The sequence below is a fragment of the Gymnoscopelus braueri genome, assembly GCF_963280865.1.
Source record: "Gymnoscopelus braueri genome assembly, chromosome: 9".
NCBI classification, from domain to species: Eukaryota; Metazoa; Chordata; class Actinopteri; order Myctophiformes; family Myctophidae; genus Gymnoscopelus; species Gymnoscopelus braueri.
In genome coordinates this window covers 56,684,928-56,707,135 of record NC_137610.1, presented here as the reverse complement: position 1 = coordinate 56,707,135, position 22,208 = coordinate 56,684,928, and the positions used below count along the sequence as shown (strand labels likewise).

General features: G+C 41.7%; 1 protein-coding gene across 1 annotated transcript in view; it reads left to right on the top strand.

The window, feature by feature from the left end:
* kcnq1.2 (potassium voltage-gated channel, KQT-like subfamily, member 1.2) overlaps window positions 1-22,208 on the top strand; it is a gene marked incomplete at both ends in the record, with an annotated part of 67,432 nt that overhangs the window by 9,833 nt on the left and 35,391 nt on the right. Inside the window, 4 exons of the mRNA XM_080438258.1 lie at window positions 12,824-12,950; window positions 13,792-13,870; window positions 15,206-15,302; window positions 21,767-21,907. Coding sequence (XP_080294384.1) covers window positions 12,824-12,950; window positions 13,792-13,870; window positions 15,206-15,302; window positions 21,767-21,907 — 444 coding nt within the window. The remainder of the gene's footprint in view (window positions 1-12,823; window positions 12,951-13,791; window positions 13,871-15,205; window positions 15,303-21,766; window positions 21,908-22,208) is intronic.

The following is a 22,208-nucleotide window of genomic DNA, read 5'->3' as shown; positions in this document are numbered from 1 at the left end:
TCTCTCTCTCTGTCTCTCTCTCTCTCTCGTCTCTGTGTCTCTGTGTCTCTTTGTCTCTCTGTCTCCCCCTCTCTCTCTCTTTCTCTGTCTCTCTCTCTCTCTCTCTCTCTCTCTCTCTCTCTCTCTCTCTCTCTCTCTCTCTCTCTCTCTCTCTCTCTCTCCCTCCCTCTTTGTCTCTGTCTCTCTGTCTCTCTCTCGCTCTCTCTCTCTCTGTCTCTCTCTCTCTCTCTCTCTCTGTCTCTGTGTCTCTGTGTCTCTTTGTCTCTCTGTCTCCCCCTCTCTCTCTCTTTCTCTCTCTCTCTCTCTCTCTCTCTCTCTCTCTCTCTCTCTCTCTCTCTCTCTCTCTCTCTCTCTGTCTCTCTCTGTCTCTCTCTGTCTCTCTGTCTCTCTCGTCTCTGTGTCTCTGTGTCTCTTTGTCTCTCTGTCTCCCCCTCTCTCTCTCTTTCTCTGTCTCTCTCTCTCTCTCTCTCTCTCTCTCTCTCTCTCTCTCTCTCTCTCTCTCTCTCTCTCTCTCTCTCTCTCTCTCTGTCTCTCTCTCTCTCTCGTCTCTGTGTCTCTGTGTCTCTTTGTCTCTCTGTCTCCCCCTCTCTCTCTCTTTCTCTGTCTCTCTCTCTCTCTCTCTCTCTCTCTCATCTCTCTCTCTCTCTCTCTCCCTCCCTCTTTGTCTCTGTCTCTCTGTCTCTCTCTCGCTCTCTCTCTCTCTCTCTGTTTCCGTGTCTCCGTGTCTCCGTTGTCTCCGTGTCTCTCTGTCTCTCTGTCTCTCTGTCTCTGTCTCCGTGTCTCTGTCTCTCTCCCTCCCTCTTTGTCTCTGTCTCTCTGTTTCTCTCTCTCCCTCCCTCTCTGTCTCACCCCACCCCTCCCTCCCTCCCTCCCCTCTATCTCTCTCCCCCTCCCTCCCTATCTCTCACTCCCTCTGTCTGACTCACCAATCTCTCTCTCTCTCCATCTCTCTCTCTGTAGCTTCATTAGTCATGAACAGCAGTGGTCAGACTTATAAAGACACACTTAGTAATTCTATTGGACTGTCGTGTGTGTGTGTGTGTGTGTGTGTGTGTGTGTGTGTGTGTGTGTGTGTGTGTGTGTGTGTGTGTGTGTGTGTGTGTGTGTGTGTGTGTGTGTGTGTGTGTGTGTGTGTGTGTGTTAGTGTAGTGTAGTGTAGTGTAGTGTCATGGCGGTGTGTATCAGCAGTAGTAGCTATACTTAGAAAGTTCAGGGTTAGTTGACATCCATGAATCACAGGCTGCTTGTTTTGGATGGCACAGGACATTAGTCCTTCAGGATATTTGGCTTTCATAGGAGCAGCCAAAGTAAAGCCAGTCAGACCTGGACGCACGCACGCGCACACACACACACACACACACACACACACACACACACACACACACACACACACACACACACACACACACACACACACACACACACACACAGTCACTCAGACTACAGTTGTCTGACACAGCAAGAGCAGTGGCTTCAGTTCAGTGTCAAAGTTCACTTAGCAGCATTACCAACCAACCGACCAACCAACCCGTTAGGCCTCAGGTCCCTGATGCTCCATTCACACTGGTTGCTACAAAGCTACAGGCTACCATTCATTTTCAATGGAAGCCAATGACATTTGAAGACAACACGACGCCCGGTGTTTGTAGCTGCTACAAAAGCTACAATCCAAGTTGAGCTGCCTTCAACTACAGCTACAAAGCTACAAAACCACCAACTGTTGTTTGACCACTTAAACCCCGGCATCCATGTTGTGGCGTTTTGTGGCGTTGCAACGCATTTATTTCATCGAAACTTTTCCCCACAATAACAGAAAACAGAAAAGACACTAGTATAGAGCCATGAGGGACTCCGGTCAACCATATACAGTTTAAGTGGTGAACCATTTCCACTCGCTTTCTCTCTTCACACAATTCCTGCTTGTAAGACTATAATTCCGTCAGCCAGTTCTGTGTTCTTTTTAATATTTCCCTTCATATTTTTCACACTCGCCGGACACCTGCAGCGACAACGCTGCGTCACTTTGTATCTCTGTGTCTTCTGTCGCTGCCTGTGTGAACGCAGCAAGTTGCACAATTGTTGTTGTCTGTTTGTTATTGTCTGTTGTTGATCAGACCTCATAGTTTCTGATGTAGTTTATTTTAGGGTTAATGTCTGTGTTTTGTGGTACAGACCATTATAGTTATAATTAACCACTCTGTGATACCATTTTGAGCCGGTATGTAGAACACCTTTTACCCAACGATGTGACTGTAATATCCGTTCCAACTGGGCCATAAGTGACATGATTTAATGCAGATGTATCTCCCTAAAATAGATGAGGAGAACCAGCAGGGTAACCTGTGGGCCTTAACTGTGTTCAGCTGGGGAGGGGGGGGGGGGTTAGATTACATCTGTGGTTTATCAGGAAAGCTTACTGGAGGTATAAGCCACCATGGAGCACAGTTTATGTAAATACAATGTATATGGGTTAGTGCTTGTGTGCACTGATGCATTATGGTGTGTGTGTGTGTGTGTGTGTGTGTGTGTGTGTGTGTGTGTGTGTGTGTGTGTGTGTGTGTGTGTGTGTGTGTGTGTGTGTGTGTGTGTGTGTGTGTGTGTGTGTGTGTGTGTGTGTGTGTTAGGGCATTCACGAATAGTGATTTTTAGCATTCGAATTATTCGACCTATAAGTATAAATATAATTTAAAAAATCACACCCTGTGTGAAGTGGGCGGTGTCTTGCTAGCTAATCACAATACTGAATGGAGTCAACCAATCATGTACAAAAGATAAATACATTTATTGAAACACTCTTTATGATGGAAGAAACCATAACTTAAAAAAAACAACGTTATGTTTTTTTTCAAGTTATGGTTTCTTATATAGGGCTATGCACATGTGTCATGTGACACTGGCCAATCACAGTCCTGAATAGACTGTGATTGGCCAATCACGGTGCATTGTACAAATTGTACAAATAAAATTGTACAAAATTGTACAAATATCCAAACCTCACTTATAGGGGCGGTTTTTCATATATATTTTTTAATGGCATTGATGACTCTACTCAAGGAATGCGAGTTGACGTCACACCAGAGCTTACAGCTGCGTGTCTGCTGTAGAAAACCCACTAAACCCCCCCCCCCTTTTTTTTTTTGAATAGTGGTTTGATAGTCGAATAGTGGTTTGATAGTCGAATATTCGAATATTCGACTATTCTGTTAATGCCCTAGTGTGTGTGTGTGTCACACTTTCACCTTGCATTTTAGACCGTCACTTGAAGCACTTCAATTACATTTTCCTCTGTCTTTAATTGATGAATGACTGAGCTTTTATTTACGTGCCTTGTCTTCACGACCCATCACTTACGGATGTATAAAACACCCCAAAACACAATTATAATATGTTACAATAACTGAAAGCCCAGTGTTGGGTGAATGCTGCCGTCAAATCACTGCATGCATGCTTTTATTCTCTTCTTTCATATAGTTTCTCAAATAGAGAAATTTAAATAAAGTGTTAAATAATGAATCCACTTTTAGACTCTTTAGGCTGATTTTATACTATCTGCCATTATAGCCCTGCCAGCCTGTCACAGTGAAATGTATGCCTTTTGTAACGCTTTTGTACTTTTGCAGAGTTGAAGGTAGGATAAGTGATTTACTTTGGTTAAAATAAGTGTTAAATAGCTCTATATTCTGATAGTAATCATTACTATAGAGCGTTTGTTCAATAACAGGAGTCTCCCTGTCTCTCCAGCTCTTTATTAAACAGAAAATGAATTTTCAGGGATACCAATTTGAACCAATCAGGATATTGGACGTGATGACACAAATAAATGAGCAAACAAAATTGGAACTGGAACACAGCTGATAAATGGGTTCTCTCTCTTGATTGGCTGACATTTTGCAACCCACCTGAACATGTATTTTCTGTTTATTAAAGAGCTGAAGAGACAGGGAGGCTCATGTTACTGAAAAAAACACTCTATAGCACTATTTACTATCACAAAATAATTGCTTTAACCTTTTAACATAAAACGTGTTGTTTAAACCAAAGAAATATCACCTTTAAATGTGGACAATATTGGTAAAATAGCCTTGTGTGTTCTCATCATTCATACTGTAGATCTTGAGTCACAGATGGCTGCAGTGTGGATGGCACCATGTTATATACTGTAGACCAGGGGTCTTCAACGACCAAGGACCCCCTAGCTGAGAGAGAGATGAAGCAGGGACCCCCTCTATATTGTATCAAATTGTGTTGCAAATTAAACATTTATTTTTTTTACTTGGCCTGCTCTTTTTTCCCTCTACACCAAACCTCTTTGCGAAAAATAGCAGATCTACAAGCTCACAACGCCTCGCAGCGCTAGGCGTTGTGAGCTTGTAGATCTGCTATTTTTGGCTAAAGTTCTCCTCAGAAATGGGATGCTAGTAGTTAATGTGAAAATAAAATCATGTCACGCAAAGATTTAGCGGCCCCCCTGTAGTAACCCTGAGGACCCACTAGGGGCCCCGGACCCCCTGTTGAAGACCCCTGCTTTAGACACACAGCAGCAGTACAGGGTAATGTTATATACTGTAGACACACAGCAACAGTACAGGGTAATGTTATATACTGTAGACACACAGCAACAGTACAGGGTAATGTTATATACTGTAGACACACAGCAACAGTACAGGGTAATGTTATATACTGTAGACACACAGCAGCAGTTCAGGGTAATGTTATATACTGTAGACACACAGCAGCAGTACAGGGTAATGTTATATACTGTAGACACACAGCAGTACAGGGTAATGTTATATACTGTAGACACACAGCAGCAGTACAGGGTAATGTTATATACTGTAGACACACAGCAGCAGTACAGGGTAATGTTATATACTGTAGACACACAGCAGTTCAGGGTAATGTTATATACTGTAGACACACAGCAGCAGTACAGGGTAATGTTATATACTGTAGACACACAGCAGTTCAGGGTAATGTTATATACTGTAGACACACAGCAGCAGTACAGGGTAATGTTATATACTGTAGACACACAGCAGCAGTACAGGGTAATGTTATATACTGTAGACACACAGCAGTACAGGGTAATGTTATATACTGTAGACACACAGCAGTACAGGGTAATGTTATATACTGTAGACACACAGCAGCAGTACAGGGTAATGTTATATACTGTAGACACACAGCAGTACAGGGTAATGTTATATACTGTAGACACACAGCAGCAGTACAGGGTAATGTTATATACTGTAGACACACAGCAGTACAGGGTAATGTTATATACTGTAGACACACAGCAACAGTTCAGGGTAATGTTATATACTGTAGACACACAGCAGTACAGGGTAATGTTATATACTGTAGACACACAGCAGCAGTACAGGGTAATGTTATATACTGTAGACACACAGCAGCAGTACAGGGTAATGTTATATACTGTAGACACACAGCAGCAGTACAGGGTAATGTTATATACTGTAGACACACAGCAACAGTACAGGGTAATGTTATATACTGTAGACACGCAACAGTACAGGGTAATGTTATATACTGTAGACACACAGCAACAGTACAGGGTAATGTTATATACTGTAGACACACAGCAACAGTACAGGGTAATGTTATATACTGTAGACACACAGCAGTACAGGGTAATGTTATATACTGTAGACACACAACAGCAGTACAGGGTAATGTTATATACTGTAGACACACAGCAGCAGTACAGGGTAATGTTATATACTGTAGACACACAGCAGCAGTACAGGGTAATGTTATATACTGTAGACACACAGCAACAGTACAGGGTAATGTTATATACTGTAGACACACAGCAGTACAGGGTAATGTTATATACTGTAGACACACAGCAGCAGTTCAGGGTAATGTTATATACTGTAGACACACAGCAGTACAGGGTAATGTTATATACTGTAGACACACAGCAACAGTACAGGGTAATGTTATATACTGTAGACACACAGCAACAGTTCAGGGTAATGTTATATACTGTAGACACACATCAGCAGTACAGGGTAATGTTATATACTGTAGACACACAGCAGTACAGGGTAATGTTATATACTGTAGACACACAGCAACAGTACAGGGTAATGTTATATACTGTAGACACACAGCAGCAGTACAGGGTAATGTTATATACTGTAGACACACAGCAGTACAGGGTAATGTTATATACTGTAGACACACAGCAACAGTACAGGGTCATGTTATATACTGTAGACACACAGCAACAGTACAGGGTAATGTTATATACTGTAGACACACAGCAACAGTACAGGGTAATGTTATATACTGTAGACACACAGCAACAGTACAGGGTAATGTTATATACTGTAGACACACAGCAACAGTACAGGGTAATGTTATATACTGTAGACACACAGCAACAGTACAGGGTAATGTTATATACTGTAGACACACAGCAACAGTACAGGGTAATGTTATATACTGTAGACACACAGCAACAGTACAGGGTAATGTTATATACTGTAGACACACAGCAACAGTACAGGGTAATGTTATATACTGTAGACACACAGCAACAGTACAGGGTAATGTTATATACTGTAGACACACAGCAGCAGTACAGGGTAATGTTATATACTGTAGACACACAGCAACAGTACAGGGTAATGTTATATACTGTAGACACACAGCAACAGTACAGGGTAATGTTATATACTGTAGACACACAGCAACAGTACAGGGTAATGTTATATACTGTAGACACACAGCAACAGTACAGGGTAATGTTATATACTGTAGACACACAACAGTTCAGGGTAATGTTATATACTGTAGACACACAGCAACAGTACAGGGTAATGTTATATACTGTAGACACACAGCAACAGTACAGGGTAATGTTATATACTGTAGACACACAGCAACAGTACAGGGTAATGTTATATACTGTAGACACACAGCAACAGTACAGGGTAATGTTATATACTGTAGACACACAGCAACAGTACAGGGTAATGTTATATACTGTAGACACACAGCAACAGTTCAGGGTAATGTTATATACTGTAGACACACAGCAGCAGTACAGGGTAATGTTATATACTGTAGACACACAGCAGCAGTACAGGGTAATGTTATATACTGTAGACACACAGCAGCAGTACAGGGTAATGTTATATACTGTAGACACACAGCAGTTCAGGGTATTAATGAAATGTAGTCTGCTGCTCTCCTCGTAGGGCAAACAATAATAGTGACATGGCTGGCCGCTCAAGTTCAACTGAACTGGACCTTATAGAGACTCACTGAACCGTCTCTGTCTGTCTCTGTCATTCTTTCTGTCTGTCCCTTTGTCTGTCTGTCTGTCTGTCTGTCTGTCTGTCTGTCTGTCTGTCTGTCTGTCTGTCTGTCTGTCTGTCTGTCTGTCTGTCTGTCTGTCTGTCTGTCTATTGTGTCTTCCAATCCGGTTTCTCTTTCTCTTGCTCAACCAACATGAGCGTTGTGACACATTTGCACATCAGTGCCTTATTGAGAGAGTATGTTTTACCCTCCGTCCGTGTGTCCGTGTGTCCGTCCTTCCGTCCGTCCGTCACCAGTCACCAGCTAATCTCCGCCACCGTTGGCTTGATCGCAGCGAAACTGTGCACACACACTCCCTGGATGCCAATTCCGAACTTCTGACCCAAATTTCTCCCATGGGCCTTTTATAGCGCCACCAGGAGGCCGATTTGTGCTAAACATATTTTTTGACAGTACTCCCACAGATTTTGTCCAAAAATCTCGCAAATCGGTACACAGTATCTCTATAGTCATTAAACAAAACTCATCTTTCAGATTTTTCATATTCCATCCTGATTGGCTAAAAATGGCTTCCAAAGTTTGCAGGAGTGCTCCATTTTCAACAAAATGCCTCAAATCATGAACACAGCATGCAATTTCGGTGAAATTTTGAACGCATATTTCCACTATGCCGAGGAAGAAATGCCACTTGAAAATTTTCAAATCAGCCTCATGGTGGCGCTATAACAGGCCGATTCATGTTTTTACCTATAACTGCACCGATCTGTGTAAAACTTTGTATGCGCACTCCCTAGAGGTCAAGGAAAAACCTTTGCCCTGCATTTTTCCCATCTGCCTTTTATAGCGCCACCAGGAGGCCGACTTATGTAAAACACATTTCTTTATATTACTGCTTCCGATTTTATCAAAATTTCACGCAAATCGGTACACATGATCTCCATAGTCATGTGATCAAGACGGATGTGTTTGATTTTTCATATTCCATCCTCATTGGCAAAGATTGACATCTAAAGTTTGCAGTAGTGGCTTGTTTTGAACAAAATTCTGCAAATCATGAACGCACCGTCCGATTGCGGTCAAACTTTGCACGTTGAGGAACAAATGCCACCCTTTTAACATTGGCCTGTTATAGCGCCACCAGCAGGTCTAATTTAGCAAAAAGAAATGTTGCACAAAATGCCTCAAACCATGAATGCAGTGTCCGATTGCCGTGCAAGGCCTAAGAACAAATGGTACCCTTTAAACATTGGCCTATTATAGCGCCACCAGGAGGCCACAATAACCTACCTGACCTGGCGGAGACCTGTGCTCCGAGGAGCACTTTTTCTAGTTTCCATTTGGTTCTGAACATCTCTGAATTAAATGAGCACTGAGGATTTTACTGTGATCTGACCTGAATGAACAGGTCATTGTTTGGTGACCTGTTTTGGTGAGTGTGTGTGTTTGCGTGCGTGTGCGTGTGCGTGTATACTGGGGTGGGGGTGGTAGCATGTTGTTGCATCAGCAGTACTCACAGTATTGGGTGTCATACGGACGGCGCTCAGAGAGCAGCCAGTCCAAGCAATCAAGTTGGAAGGCCACCCACATGGCCCAGGGTCATTACCCACATGGCCCAGGGTCATTACCCACATGGCCCAGGGTCATTACCCAACACTTAGAGGCTAAATATTATGGATACATGGTGGCCACCGGGCGGGGGGGGAGAGCCCAACAGGACCTCCAACTGGCTGGCAGGCCTTATCACCCAGTCACCAGACATGCATCCAGGTTCACAATGCACAGTGGTGGATAGTAACTAAGTACATTTACTCAAGTTCTGTACTCAAGGTACAATTTTATGGTGCTTTTATCTAAAGCAAAAGTAGTTTAAAGGTAGGGTAAGTGATTTTCTTTGGTTATAATAAGTGTTAAATAGCTCTATATTCTGATAGTACTCATTGATATAGAGTGTTTGTTCAGTAACAGGAGTCTCCGTCTCTCTCCAGCTCTTTATTAAACAGAAAATGCATTTTCAGGTCAGGATACCAATATGATCCAATCAGGATAGAGAACTCAGACAGGATACAGATTAAACAAGTGAAGTTGGAAGTGATAAGCAGACAAAATTGGAACTGGAACACTATACCGTAAATATTAAGCTGATAAATGGGTACTCTCTCCCGATTGGCTATTTTGCAACCCACCTGAAAATGTATTTTCTGTTTAATAAAGAGTTGGAGAGACAGGGAGACCCCTGTTACTGAACAAACACCTCTATAGCAATGAGTACTATTTTAAACAAAAACCTTTTTGTTTTAACCAAAAAATATTCCTCACCCTACCTTTAATTCCTTGATACGATACTTCTACTCCACTACATCTAAAGAGGGAAGCACATACAACGCAGATGTACATGTAGATAATCTGAGCACCTACTGTACACAGCCTAACAGGCGAGCAGGTGTAGAGAGATATGGAAGGGAGAAAAAAAACAGTAACATGTCTGTGTTATCTGCTGTCCCTTTACTGTAAATCAGTTCATCTCCAGCTCCAAGCGAGGCAGAAATGTCTACATTTGCAACGTTGAACAATAGAGATCTTAACTCCCGACATGATGAACCAGCCTGCATATGGTCTCTGTCGGGTGGAAACCTCATATGTCCAAAACTCTAACTTTTACAGATTCAAATTCGAAAGCATCAAAAGCAGCAGATCTACAAGCTCCAGACGCGGCGCTTGCGGATCTGCTACTTTTGATGCTTTTGTGTGACGCTGTAGTATGATCAAGTAGGACAGGGGTGATGCAACTTTGTTGATGGAGAGGGCCACTATATTTCCAAAGTCACTCCAGAGGAACACATTGCATATACTGTTGGGCAGACACTTCTTATCTCTGTATTTAAACTTTTTTCCTAAATGAATGCCGTACTTCGCCATTCTATGTCACACAAAAAGTAGCAAAAACAGCAGATCTACAAGCTCAAAACACGTCGCGTTTTGAGCTTGTAGATCTGCTATTTTTGCTATTTCTGAATTGGAATCTAGATTTTTTTTGTTGCTATTTTTTTATTGGAATCCTGAAAAGTAACATTTTTATTCAATTTCAAATGCATTCAGTTATACGCATGTTAACTTAAATGCAAATACATCGGACATAAAAAAAGACAATAGAATGTTAATACTAGTCATTAAAGGCATACTAGGTAACGTTTTCAACAAAACTAAAGTTAAATTGTATATCTTTTGTGAGTGGCAAAAGTTTCACAACACCCACTCCATGAATTTCACCCCCGGAAGCCTTTTATTTATATATTTTCTATTGAACGCGGATGGGGGGGACTTTCCCAGGAAAATGACGTTTCTGGCCAACGTCATGACGTCGTGGCCGACGTCCTGGCCGACGTCATGACGTCGGCCAGGAACTAGCGCAACGGTTTCCTGTTTGGCCAGGAACTACCGTGCTAATAACAAAAAGGAACCTCACGCTGATGTTAAGAGAATGTAGGATTGGAAGATGGAAAAAGAACAGAAAAAGAAAGCACAGCTCATGGTAACTAATGCTCCACTGGCTAAGAGAAACGATCCGTAGATAGTATAAAACAATTAAAAGATCGCTTTTTGAAACACTTCTGGCTTCCGGTGAAAACGAATGGAATTCTGGGTAATCGAGGACTACGGAAATTGTATGCAGTGACGGTAGTGACCAGCAGAGGTTGCTAAAAATCGTTATTTGTGATTCTGCATTGTACAACTTTAAGCTACTAATATAGACTGAAGTAATTAAAGCGGGTCATGTTTGCATGTTAGGAATCATAGCAGCTGAAATCAATAATATATCAGAATTCCCATATTAACCTGCGGGCCACATTAAGTGAAGGTGGGGGCCGCCCGCATGTGGCCCCCGAGCCGCCAGTTGCCCATGTATGAAGTAGGGCGTTCATTTTAGGTTAGAATATGGAGATAAGAGGTTTCTGTTTTCTACCCTGTAGGCAGTAAGTAGTGTTGTTGTTGTCAGACATACTACGTGGAACCCTGCACCTTCAATCACTGAGCCATTGTGAACCTGGCCTGAATATGAGCCGTCTGTCATCACCGGCACTATAACCCCGCCTCCGTCTCCTCTCCTGTGGGTGGGTGGGCCTGCTTTACCTCCAGACCACCTTCCATTTCTCTCCTTCTCTGTCAACGTACCTGTCCAGACCCCCCACTCATATCAGAATGTCAAATCTTCTGTGATTGATGGTAATTGCCGTCGGATTATAGTCTTAACGCTGCTGTGATGATCAGCGCTGTCACGAATGATACTGTATGATTTGTTAGTTAGCAATGTTATCGTATATGGTCTCTGTCGGGTGGAAACCTCATATGTCCAAAACTGTTACTGTTCAGGATTCAAATTCAAAAGCATCTAAAGTAGCAGATCTACAAGCTCGAAACGCGTCGCTTCGCGCCGCGTTTCGAGCTTGTAGATCTGCTACTTGTGATGCTTTTCTGTGCAGTATGCTGCAGTATGATCAGCGTCACAGGGCGCTAATTTACGAAAAAACACAAAAGGAATATGGAGATGAGAAGTTTCTGCCCGACAGCGACCATATCCTTTTGAATGTGTTTTTTTAAAATGTATTTTTTTACACCTAGTGAAAATTGAACATTGTCAAGCTCACAACGTGTCTCACCTACCTGTGGATTACACCAGGGACAAGTGACTTGGACTTTTTCTTTGCTCTTCCTCATGGACATACTTGCGGATTAAACCAGTGTCAGTCAGTCTACCTTATGTGGATTATGCGGTCGACACACACTGACATTTTGCACCTTAATCCCATGTACAACGCACTGACCTTTGTCTCTTTTTTTTTCGTTTTCTAGCACCTTAACTCTTTAACTGCCAGAGTATATACACAATCTACCCCCCTCCCTGCCATAGAAAATACATTGCAAAAATAGGTAAAATGTGAATTTTGTCTCCGTTTATTTTTTAACGTTGAAGTGAATGGAGCAGAAAATCTTCGAATCGCGTTATCTCCTGCTTCCTTTGTGATAAACGAAAAATTTAAAAAGTAAAAAAAATAAATAAAAAAAAATCTCGTTTTTCTCGTCGATGGCTGGCTGAGCCATGCAGAGAAAAACGAGAAATCTCGTCAATGGCAGGTAAAGAGTTAAACTAGCATCATGGGTACTATGTGCAAATGTATGTATATTCTTATTCGATCTCTTTCCCCCTTGCCCCCCCCCCCCTCTTCTTCTTCTTCCTTTTCCCCCCTTTTTTTTCAATGGAAATAACAGTACGATGGAAATATGCACGAAAACTAATTTCACCCACTTTTTTTACTTCTGTAAACCTGTGATGTGACAATAAAGATGTTCACAGAGACTCGTTCTGAGCTTGTAGATAGATATTTTGTGAACGACACCGCTGTACGATGAATTATAAACTAGGGCTTAAGTGGTTACGGTTTGTATATTTTCTCTTCGACTGGCATACAAGTAAATTATAACTCTTTGTTCTGTGTGTGTGTGTGTGTGTGTGTGTGTTTGCTCTGTCCTCCTACAGGAGATCGTTCTGGTGCTGTTCTTTGGCACAGAGTACGTGGTCCGCCTGTGGTCTGCCGGCTGCCGCAGCAAATATGTGGGCATCAAAGGACGTCTCCGCTTCATCAGGAAGCCCATATCTATTATAGGTGCACCTGGCCAAATCCTTTGTTCCTGTAGTGGGCCCACGTCATGCGATGCATATCGCTAACGTGCTCCATTCTAGACTCCAAGCACACGTTTCACTGCTTGATAACAGTTGTAGCACTCTAATACCGCATGTTCAGTGGTGTAAAGTAACTAAGTACATTTACTCAAGTGCTGTAATTAAGTAAAAAATGTAGGTCTTTTTACTTTACTGGAGTATTTGCAATTTTCAGTACTTTTACTTCTACTCCAGTACATCTCAGAGGCAAATATTGTACTTTTACTCCACTACAATTATTTGCAAACTTTAGTTACTTTGTAGATTTTGATTATTATTATAAAACATACATTAACCACTTCAGCCCTATATACATTTGGGCCATTTGAAGATAGCCGATCTACAAGCTCACAATGCGTCGCAATGCGACGCATTGTGAGCTTGTAGATCTGCTATTTTCAAAAGATTTTTGTACATTTGAAACATTTGAAAACTTGTGAAATGGGACATTCTGCATAGTGAGTACTTTTACTTTTGTACTTTAAGTATATTTTGATACCAATACTTCTGTACTTTTACTCAAGTACATTTTGAATTCCGTACTTGTACTTGTAACAGAGTAGTTCTACAATGCTGTATTGATACTTTTACTTAAGTAAAACATTTGAGTACTTTTTCCACCACTGCGCATGTTAAAAGGCCTGTGTAAACATATTTCTTTGTGTTTGTTTGTTTGTTTTGATTTTTTGTTTGTTTCTTGCTTGCTTTTTTTCCCTTTTTCTTTCTTGCTTTCTTTCTGTCTGTTTTTTTATGATCCTTCCTTCCTTCCTTCCTTCCTTCCACAGATTTGATAGTGGTCATCGCCTCAGTCATCGTGTTGAGTGTGGGGTCCAACGGCCAGGTGTTTGCCACCTCTGCAATCAGGTATTGTAGACATTTGTATGCAAATTGTTGCCCATATAAACATTCTTCATTTCAACATATACAAACGTTATGCTCGCTAGCATTGGCACTCTAGCCAATCTGAAGCGTTGCACTGCTACAGTACGGCCTGCTAAACCACAGCCATCCAGGTGAAACACCTGCTTTTCAGTCAGTCCCTGGATATTGTAGATATCTGTTCCTAAAGGTTTTTTGGGACGTTATAAGCAAGGGATAATCAATGGGGAGCAGGTCATGGTTGAGAAATAGACCTGCTCCCCATTGATTATCCCGCTTATTACACGGCTACATAATAAAGACATTAATAATTTGACCCAAAAGTAACAAAACAAAGGATTTCATTGCTTATGGTAATTCAAGTATTCCATTAATTTATGCCAGGTGCGTCCAAGGCAACGTGGTCGCCTATAAAAAATAGAATAAATATTTGGTTACTGCATTGTCTGTCTCACTTCAGTTCAAATGTTTTAAAAAATATTCTTAAGAGCAATGTTTAGCTGTAAATGACACTGTGTGTTTGTTTACATGTTGGATACAGATTGATATGAGCCAGGTGCTCTGAGTCTTTGATTAGACAGCGTTCTGTTATTGAGTTCAGAGGTCATTATACAATAATAATATGCCGCTGAATTCAGTGATTGACCAATCAGAATCAAGCATTCAACCAAGTCGTGTAATAATCGTAATTAAAATATACAGTAGCAACGCCTCTACAGTCATAACGAAAGTATCAAGGCTACTGGCCTGATGTTATTCTTTTGTGCTGTGAGGACCTTATCCATACACTGTATATATTTGTACCCAGGGGAGGGAACACCCTGCCCCACACTCACACTTTAAAACCTCGGAGCTGCCCAGTACAACCACTGTCTTGGGTTGGGGGTTCAGTGCCTTGCTCAAGGGTACTTCAGTGGTGTTGGGGGAGGCGTGGGTGGTGACCATTCACTTCCCCTCCCAGATCAAACCGGGAACCATTTGGTTACAAACTCGCTCTTCTAGCCTTTAGGGCACTGCTGCCCAGACATACTGTTTGTTTTGGAGTACAGTATATCTAGTGTTATATAGTGTTTCATGACACACATTTGAATGTAATATAATAATATCACATATCTGTGGGTTCACCATCATGTGACTATCATTTGACCAAAGCATATAAATTATATATTTAAAGATGACGTCTGTATGTGTGTCAATGTGTGCGTGTGCGCGTGCATGTGTGCCTGCGTGTGTTTTCATTGATTAATTTGATTACATTTGCACCCTCTCAGAGTTAAATCAAGACTCAGGATTTTACAAGTTTTGTTTTGTGTTGTTCAGGGGGATCCGTTTCCTGCAGATTCTGCGCATGCTGCATGTGGATCGACAGGGAGGAACATGGAGACTTCTGGGATCTGTAGTGTTTATCCATCGACAGGTACAGTACCATCATAAACCTGTACCTTCTGTGTCTTTTTTTTCTTCTTTTGTTTTCATCATTCGACTAAGAGATTGGCAGACTCAGACTCAGACTCAGACTCAGACTCAGACTCCCCTCCACTGATTAGTCGACTATTGGAATAATCGAGGTCGGGCCTAAAAAGTACAATACGACCATAAACTTGAACGGATGGAAACACACTAAAAGTCTAAATAGACTAATAGTCACGGGAATCATTTTGTTGTTGATTAAATCCATTGCTGCATCGTGCAGAGGCCAGCTTTTTCAGGATGGTGAGTTTGAGAACTGAACATTCTAATGTTGATTTGAAGTTATGAAGTTATAGACTGGCAGAATTAAATGGTTATACATTTATGCAGTTTAAAAGATGTGCATCAAAAGACCAAACCAACGTATTGTTGATCAAATTGAAGTGACACAAGGTTACCTGGACAATGTATCTGTACATTTAATCCATCCGCACGCAGAAATATGATACAACGCAGAAAGGAGCAGCTACAACTCTGACAGCTCAGGTGTGATCATGGAAGAACAAAGGACCTGTGTAGAAACATCTCACCTTGAAATAACCTTGAACGCGCGTACAACCACATTTACAACGACCTCATTCATAAAATGCCAAAACCTACTGTATGTAAGAGCAGCAGCTGGTATTTTCTCACCCACAGCTTACCCGGGAATCGGGGGGAGAGGGGGGAGAGTTTGGAGGCATTTCTGGAGGCATTTCTTCACCAAATAAGGCCTCTTGAGGTCAGTTGAGCCTCGTGCACATAGCTGCCATTTCCTCCCGAGGATGAGAGGGGCTCGTCTGCCTTCCCCGTCTGCTCCGGGTCAGACAGGCCGCTGTTGTCCATGCTACATTTACCCCCGACTATTAAAGACAGGTTTATACTTCGCTGCACGCCGGTGTTGCGTACCGAAAATAGCTGATCTACTACACCAGTGGTTCTCAAACCTTTTCAAGTCAAGGGCCCCCAGAATTAATGTGAATATAATATCACTTATCTGTGTGTGTGTGTGTGTGTGTGTGTGTGTGTGTGTGTGTGTGTGTGTGTGTGTGTGTGTGTGTGTGTGTGTGTGTGTGTGTGTGTGTGTGTGTGTGTGTGTGTGTGTGTGTGTGTCTGTCTGTCCACGGACCCCCATCTGAAAATATGTTATGCCAGGGACCCCCAGAATAGAAGATTTGTGTTTACAAATGCAAAATTATTTCCTACAATTTTTCAGATAAAAAAAATACATTAAAAAAATGTAAAACAGCTGTACCCCCCCCCCCCCCCCCCACACACACACGTACGCGCGTACACACACACACACACACACACACACACACACACTCACACTCACACTCACACACTCACACTCACACTCACACACACCAGATAGATCTATCTTTATAAGGAGAAGAGCGAGAGTCAAGATTACCTGTTCTTTTTCATTTCCTTTTTTTCCTCTTTTTTTCTTGGGGTGGTGGGGTCGAGTTTATTCCTTTCTCTCTTTTATTCTTATCAGGTCGATACACGATGTTCTGCTCCTTAATCCCTGAAGTGGTGTGTGTCTGTGGGCTGAAGTAGTGCTTGACCCTGACATTCAAGTGTCTTTGATGTATGAGAGGAACATCAGTGATGTGAGAGGATGCGGTGTGAAGGTTAAACTAATAAAACGTGATGGCAGAGTGAAACGTAGACGCACTCCACGAGCCTCCTGTCACATGATCCACTAATGATCACATGATCTGCTCTGTCCACTGGAAAGTTCAGGGCGGATTCAGACTAGGGTCCCGGGTCCACAACCCGGTCCACTTGCCACATGTTGTGATTAGTGTAAACGCTGCGTTCCGCACTCCGGGTACGGAGCGGTGTTCCGCACTCGGGTACGCCTGGAAGAGGTTGTCTGAAGTACGATTCATGCGTACTCGGGCATAAGTACTCAGCTAAGCCACCTCCCACTGGACCGTACCAATCTTGAATTGACTCCCCAATTTACACCCAAACCACTTTATTCCCTAATTTACAAACACATTACAATTCACATTTAACACATTTAAAGTGTCATCACATTACAAAGGGTTCCCACAATAATAATACTTCATAATAATAATAATAATTAGTGTAGGCTACCCAATTTACTCAAACCCACAGTTGGTATGGTTCAGCATGGATGGACTGAGCATGCTCACTACCAATCTGGGAACCGCCAAATAAAAAAGGAAAAACAGCGCCCTCTGCTGTTTTTTACTCTTTCACTTAGCTCTGGGGGGAGCAAAATGGAGCACGGAAACCAGGGTTTTGGTCTGCCTTCAGCCTTTCACTTCCGGTGGTGCGACTATGTTTTCATTCCCACTAACAATATTTATACACGGAACACTAACACCACTTCTCCCAGAGAACATGGATGGTTTTGATTATAAGCCCACTTGTTTCTATGATGAAAGAGCAAGTTAAAGGGTCTACACCATGAAAATCACTTTTTTCTTGTTTTTTTGTATTTTTTGGGGTCCCCAGTGTCTCTTGTACCCAAAAAAAATGTTTTTTTTTTAAATTCAGTCATTCCTTCTCATTTCATGGATTTCCAGAATGGGCGTGTCTGAACAGGCGATCTCAGAATGGAAATGTTTCTGATGTCACAAACATTAATGATGGCAAACCCAATGCTAAATGAAAAGTGCCCGAATCGCTCCGAAACTTTTTCTACCCCCCCTAAGTGGGGGTCTACGAGCAAATACTTCGGGCTCGGATTTTGGCTCCGCCCCCCGGAAGTGGGTGAAACAGGCACCTCAAACACTTGGTGGAATTGTTCAAAAATGTTCAAAGTGTTTTTTTTTCCGATTTTGTATTTTTCTTAGATGCTTCTTTTTATGCAGATTTTTTTTTAAATTTTTTTTTTTTTTATATAAAATAAAATAAAAAACTGAATTGCTCAGTAGCCCCCCCCTGCCCAAGAGGACGTTTTGGTATTGCAGCTGAAAGTGCTGTATAAGCCAGAGACAATTGACTTGGGATGAGTATATCTGAGTGATGATTTAGGCTCAAACCTTTTGAAAAAGGTTTGAGGGACATACACCATATGATATTAAATATCAAATATTTTTTTTAAATTCATGGTGTAGATCCTTTAAAATGTGAATATCTTTCCGTGGTTTTGTCTGCTCCGAGGACGCTATTGTTAATGAGTTTCGGTTTGTTTCTAGTGGGGAAGGATCGGCAGACACGTAAATCCCGCCCACTACATTTGATTGGGTAAAGCGCGGCCTGCTTCCTGATCTGAAGGCACGCCCACTTGTAGGCCAGTGCGTACGCGATATGACGAACCCCCCCGACAGATTCAAGCGGAGAGCAGAATCTGTTCTTGAGAGATTAGCTCACTACAAACAGACAGGCACTATATAAGGCAGCCTGAATCTACACTCGGGTCCTTCGTCACTGCCCAGAACCAGGAAGCACTGTGGTAAGAGAAAGAGTCAAACATTTGCCAAAAATATTCTCTGCAGCTTAAAAAATAAAGAACAATTTTTAACCCTGTGTTGTGTGAAGCCATTTGTTATATGTTAAGAGGACAATAATACAGGAAACCTACTAAAGGCTGTTGAATGGAGTTTAGTGTGTGCACCCACCAAACTATCCTAGCATGCTATTAGGGGTGTGTGTGTGTGTGTGTGTGTGTGTGTGTGTGTGTGTGTGTGTGTGTGTGTGTGTGTGTGTGTGTGTGTGTGTGTGTGTGTGCGTGTGCGTGTGCGTGTGTGTGTGTGTGTTGCCTGTCACACCTCCTACCATGTTGTTACCAATGCTCTTCTTCATTCTAGATCCCTAACCCTAACCACACTGTTAGTTACGTTTATTTTGATATGTTGAGAACCACTGCCCTATTTTATACTTTATTATCGTACGCCGATGCCTTGTGAGATTTTGAAAAAGTTTGAAAGTGGTTAAGTGTGTCTGTGGGATTTATAAATATTGAACCAATGAAAGGTATTAACAACAGCTTGTGACTAAATCAGGGGTCTTCAACAGGGGGTCCGGGACCCCTAGGGGGTCCTCAGAGTTACTATAGGGGGTTCGCCAAATCTTTGTGTGATAGGATTTAGTTTTTTTTTTTACATTAACCACTTGAACCCTAGAATTCCTTTTCTGAGGGGAACATTAGCCGAAAATAGCAGATCTACAAGCTCTCAACGCCTCGCAGCGCGAGGCGTTGAGAGCTTGTAGATCGGCTATTTTTGTCAAAGAGGCTATAGGTGTAGAGGGAAAAAAGAGCAGACTAAGTAAAAAAAAAAAGTTAATCTGAAACACAATTTTATACACTATAGAGTAGGGGTCCCTCCAACTTTACATTGGATCCATTGGAACACAGGTTCTTCTTTTATGGACATACAAGGTTTCCACCCGACAGCGACATACCTCTCCGTTCCTTAGTGTTGGTCAGATTGTGGTGTAATTTTCAGTGTCAGTTTGTTCCAGTGTTTGTTGGTTTCATGCCAGCCGTTACTGACCTGCACCTGTTCTGTTCCTTGTTGTTGTGTTCTGACGTCCAATGAAAGGATTTAAATGTGTAACTCTGTCTGCCTCCATGTCTGCCTCACTAACGTGACGATTACACTGTACTTCTGGCCTCTTTTAGATTACACTGTACTTCTGGTCTCTTTTAGATTACACTGTACTTCTGGCCTCTTTTAGATTACACTGTACTTCTGGCCTCTTTTAGATTACACTGTACTTCTGGCCTCTTTTAGATTACACTGTACTTCTGGTCTCTTTTAGATTACACTGTACTTCTGGCCTCTTTTAGATTACACTGTACTTCTGGCCTCTTTTAGATTACACTGTACTTCTGGTCTCTTTTAGATTACACTGTACTTCTGGCCTCTTTTAGATTACACTGTACTTCTGGCCTCTTTTAGATTACACTGTACTTCTGGCCTCATTTAGATTACACTGTACTTCTGGCCTCTTTTAGATTACACTGTACTTCTGGCCTCTTTTAGATTACACTGTACTTCTGGTCTCTTTTAGATTACACTGTACTTCTGGCCTCTTTTAGATTACACTGTACTTCTGGCCTCTTTTAGATTACACTGTACTTCTGGCCTCATTTAGATTACACTGTACTTCTGGTCTCTTTTAGATTACACTGTACTTCTGGCCTCTTTTAGATTACACTGTACTTCTGGTCTCTTTTAGATTACACTGTACTTCTGGTCTCTTTTAGATTACACTGTACTTCTGGTCTCTTTTAGATTACACTGTACTTCTGGTCTCTTTTAGATTACACTGTACTTCTGGTCTCTTTTAGATTACACTGTACTTCTGGTCTCTTTTAGATTACACTGTACTTCTGGCCTCTTTTAGATTACACTGTACTTCTGGCCTCATTTAGATTACACTGTACTTCTGGTCTCTTTTAGATTACACTGTACTTCTGGCCTCTTTTAGATTACACTGTACTTCTGGTCTCTTTTAGATTACACTGTACTTCTGGCCTCTTTTAGATTACACTGTACTTCTGGTCTCTTTTAGATTACACTGTACTTCTGGTCTCTTTTAGATTACACTGTACTTCTGGTCTCTTTTAGATTACACTGTACTTCTGGTCTCTTTTAGATTACACTGTACTTCTGGTCTCTTTTAGATTACACTGTACTTCTGGTCTCTTTTAGATTACACTGTACTTCTGGTCTCTTTTAGATTACACTGTACTTCTGGTCTCTTTTAGATTACACTGTACTTCTGGTCTCTTTTAGATTACACTGTACTTCTTTCCTCATTTAGTAGTGTTGATTTTATAGGGCTGTCACGATTATGACGTTTTACTTGACCATTCATTATTGTCGCTCAAATAATTGTGATAAATTTTTCAACATGGAAATTATTATGACGATTATGCAAAGAAAATCCAAATAATTAGGTGATTATGTAAGAATTGTGAAGAAAAATGTATATAGATATTTTTTCATATGAAGTATATAGAAACACTGTGCCATACAATAACACTTAATGAGACATGAATGGTATGAATATGAAAACGTAAATCAGCTATTATCGGTATAAAATCAGGCATTACGACGCCATCTAGGTCCACCAAAATACTTTTTAGTTGACTAAATCAACTGTAGATTTAGTCGACTAAAACCTTACATTTAGTCAATTAACACTAGACTAAAAAGTGAAACATTTCAGATGACTAAAATATGACTCAAACTAAAATGGGATTTTATTCAAAAGACTAAAAACTCAACACTGTTGTGTTTGTTATTATTATATCCATACAGGAGCTGATCACCACGCTGTACATTGTTGTTATTCTGTCCATACAGGAGCTGATCACCACGCTGTACATTGTTATTATTATACATACAGGAGCTGATCACCACGCTGTACATTGTTGTTATTCTGTCCATACAGGAGCTGATCACCACGCTGTACATTGTTGTTATTCTGTCCATACAGGAGCTGATCACCACGCTGTACATTGGCTTCCTGGGTCTGATCTTCTCCTCCTACTTTGTGTACCTGGCAGAGAAGGACGCTGTGGACGAGATGGGAAAGACGGGCTTCTCCAGCTACGCTGACGCCCTGTGGTGGGGAGTGGTAAGAGTCAGACGAGCACACACTACCAAACACCGCTACATGTCTGACGTCAAAGCCACACCCCACAGCCACACCTTCCGGTTCGAACAGGCTTTCCGAACTATAGTTTGGAGAGTTAGGACATCTGGAGGTGCACGTGTTACGAGAAAAGGTTCTGACCATCAGAAGTTCGAAATCGGGTCAATTTGTACCGAAGAAAAATTCGGACATCGGAAGGAGCATGTATTGGCTTTACCGGCAGCAGTTCAGGTAGGAGAGAAAAACTCTTTTTGTCTCCTACCTGAACCGCTGGTTATCAAAC